Below are 3,857 nucleotides of genomic sequence, written 5' to 3' on the forward strand. Positions count from 1 at the left end.
AATTGAACTCGTTTGTGTGGACTTTGACGAAAAGGAGACAATTATTTAAAGTTCTGGATACAACTTTGGTAGCTTTTTGTAAGTGAATTTATTGCTGATTGTATAGTGAGAAAAAGAGATAGGGAAGAATAATATGTCTCATCAATTGGGTTCTAAAGTAACTGAATCCAACTGTGTGGACTTTGATGAAAAGGAGACAATTATTTAAAGTTCTAGATACAACCGTGGTAACCCATGGGGTAATGTAGGTGAATTTATCGCAGATTGTGTAATAAGAAACAGTAGAGAAAAATAATTCGTCTTCTCAATTGGGCTCTAAAGTAACTGTGTGGACTTTTGACAGAAAAAGAGAATTATTTATAGTGTTAGATACAACTGTGATATCCTATAATGTAAAGAATTTTTGTGCATATGTTTGACTTGTTTTGAATATATTATTTTAAAACAGGTGGACTGTGTTCTGTCCATTTATCGTTAGAATTTATATTCCAACAAGTCACAGACACTTACTGTAAAAAAATCTCAGTCCATATACAAAACTCTGACAGTATGTATTATCATTCTTCTCAAATGTTAGCATTCACCTTTAAAAATCACTTTTTTTTTTTTTTATGTAGTTAAGTATGTAATATCTGTTACTTTTGTTTGAACAACAAGATTAAATAGCATGTACCTACAAGAAATGTGTGCTTTTGGAAAGTTTATTACATAAATTCTCATTCTAAATGAGAACTTAAATTTTTCATTAATTCAAATTAATGTTAAGTTTAGTATATTCTATCAACTTTGAACCATAATCCCAGAAGAAAAAATATTACAAAAAAGTCATTTATAAAGTTTATGGTCATGGTACAAACATGTGCATATATTTAGAAAATGGGCACAAACTTTACAAATGACTTATTTTGTGATATATAACAATTGATGCACTGATTATTATCAAAACTAGAGGCAGTGAGGTTACTAACAGTTTATAAAAACAATGTTCAAGGTCTGGTGTTAACCTTTGGAACTTTTTCATACATTATTGACCTTGCTCAGTCTGATAACTGTAATTACACACTATTGCCCAATGCTGAAATTTCCATTACAAAAAGCTTCTGCAAATGTTGGTGAAGCGAATCGTAGACTATGTATCTTGATAATCTTTCCAACATCCTCCATTGTATGCAGACTTTTCTTCTAACAAAACGTTTAAGTGGTATAAAGAACCAAACTTCCATTAGAAGACTTGACACGTATATGGTCAAATGAGACTGCTATGATTCTCGTTTAGTTGGCCTTCTTTTTCATGAAATCAATCATTGTTTTTAAAATACTGCTGGAAGTCTGAAAACATTTGAACTTAAAATTGTTGTATATTATCTTGTGTCAAGAAATACATCTAGTTTTTATTTCAATCTTTTTTTTTGGTCAGTTGGTTTTCTTTTATAACTATAGCCTTTAGTTTGAGGATAGGGGCAAGATTTGGATTACCTTCAGGGGAGATTTCATTACACATTGATGGCTCCCTCCTTCAATATTTTGGGTCTTATGCCAGTACATCATTTAACAATCTCATTATACCAATATCCTGCTTGGAAAACTGACATATTCCTTTAGATGTAAGTTCATCTATGACAGCAAAGCACTTTCAAATGGTAAGGAGCATTGAGAACTAAATATTCAGATGATGAATATGTTCCCCATGGAATCATGGCTTATATGTTGAACAGCAAACTAGTGCACTAACATACACAAATTGTTTACATAAAGTGTGTTTAACCCCCTGTAATAGCACTGTCATAAGCAAAAAGCACAAAACTTTTCAGACTTTTAATACCAACCTTATACATGTCATAGCTTTAGGATATTTTTATAAAAAAACATATTTATATATATATATATAAATGTGTAGGTGATGGAAACTCTATCACATCGTAACAGCCCGAAAAATTTAAACTAAAATGAAACTAGCACCTATGTCCTGCCACTGTGTCTGAACAAGTGCTTTACCTAAAATTGAAGTTCAAACACAAGATGATTTTAGCCCGCATCCCTACAATTTAGGAAGATGTTAAAGCCCTTGTCCGGTTCAAAGAAACGGGAATTTGAAAAAACTTACACAATTTAAGTTTCCACTTGTTTAAGAATTATGAATACTACAGAAATATACAAAACAGAATGTTAATTTTTTGAATTATAATACAGGTAAATTATAAATATTCTTGAAACAAATGATTAACATTTTAAGAGGATTGTTTGAAAAATTATGATTCTGACTCAAGTGTATGAATTTCTCTTGTTCATCATGTTGATTAGAAGCTGTTAAAGAAAAATACAACAACAACAAAAAAAAAGAAGAAAAATGCTAACACATCTAGTTCAACACACCTCAAACCAGTTTGTTAGCCATGGAACAACAGGATCAGTGTTTTCAACAGTAAAAAGGACATTCCGTGTAGGGACAACAGAGCCTTCAGGTACTGCTTTAATTCGTAGTGGAAGATGTCCTTTATGCTTCTAGAAAACATGAGAAATATGGTATCAACAACAATATGCTAAAATATAAACATTTAGTTGCCAGTTAGTGGTAAATCTGCTTGATATTACACAGTTTATCTCAACAAGGAATAATGCATTATAATTTTTAACAGTGGGTGTTATGGTACATCCCACATGCTGTAAAGTTAGAATATATATTTATATTACATGATTGGTCTGGAAATAGTAATGCTGCAGAAAAGGAATATTATTAAAAAAAAGGTTTGATTAGGTAATCAACTAGAAGTAAACCTCAATTACTATATATGTGAACAAAACCTGTAAGCTATTTCAACTAACAAGTGCATTTGATGTAATTTAAAATTGTATATATATATATATATATAATTTTAAGTCACTCACATGCATTTGTTTTATTGAAACAGCTTCCAAGTATTACTCATGAATTTATGATACCACTTTGCAAGTTTCTTATAGCTCAAAGCAAAAAAACCAGCAAGGAACTGTGTCTGGGAAGCTCCAAGTTAGTATCACTCAATAGTTGGAAGTTATTACTAATTACTTATATTTGAAGTGGAGTCTAAGTTTAATTGTAGGTAAAAGTAATAACAATCTACACATAAAAATTATGAAAAATTGCATATCAACACAGGAGGAATTTTGCACATACCTGGTGGGAGAGAGAGAAAAACAAATTTAAATATTTATTGTATTTTTGTCTTATGTCTACTTTTAACTATCTTTGGGCTGGTCCAGTGGCTCATTTATAAATCTAGAGTAATACATGTTTTTTAATATAAGAGTTAAGATTTAATTCTAGTTGATTAACTAATCAAACTTTTTTTCCATCATGTTCCTTTTCTCAAGCATTACTATGTCCAAACTAACCACTTAATTACTAGCTATACACATTTATTACAATAATTAGCATACTTACAGTAACAGCATAACAGAAGCACAATTTTCAATTTGTCATGATACAAAAAACTGTTTAGCTTAGATACTATTTATTAATTTATTTTTGTGAGTGAATATTTTATTATTGTTTAGTTTTTGTTCTAATAAGAGTTAAAAGCAGACCATTGTAGGAAGTTTTGTTGATGTTGAGACTATCGAATGTCAAGTGCAATACGATTACGGTAACTTGCACCACAATTATAAGTGAATTACACACAGAATACTTGTGCGATAGCAATAGAGAAGATAGTTCGGCATGTCAACTGCAATTCTAAAGTAATTTACTAGGCCTAAGTGGATATTTGACAAGAATACTATATATATAGTATTTATGATATTCCTATAATATCTATAGTGTTGAAGAATTTGTTGTACATAACTTGTTTTGAATTTTAATATTATTTTGAAATCAAGTG

The 3,857-nt window shown here is 30.1% G+C and overlaps 1 protein-coding gene across 1 annotated transcript in view; it reads right to left on the reverse strand.

Moving 5' to 3' along the window:
* LOC106469665 (nicotinamide phosphoribosyltransferase-like) overlaps positions 1-3,857 on the reverse strand; it is a 30,449-nt gene that overhangs the window by 20,133 nt on the left and 6,459 nt on the right. Inside the window, exon 5 of the mRNA XM_013930166.2 lies at positions 2,374-2,502. Coding sequence (XP_013785620.1) covers positions 2,374-2,502 — 129 coding nt within the window. The remainder of the gene's footprint in view (positions 1-2,373; positions 2,503-3,857) is intronic.

This window comes from Limulus polyphemus, unplaced genomic scaffold (assembly GCF_000517525.1).
Source record: "Limulus polyphemus unplaced genomic scaffold, Limulus_polyphemus-2.1.2 Scaffold3603, whole genome shotgun sequence".
NCBI classification, from domain to species: domain Eukaryota; kingdom Metazoa; phylum Arthropoda; class Merostomata; order Xiphosura; family Limulidae; genus Limulus; species Limulus polyphemus.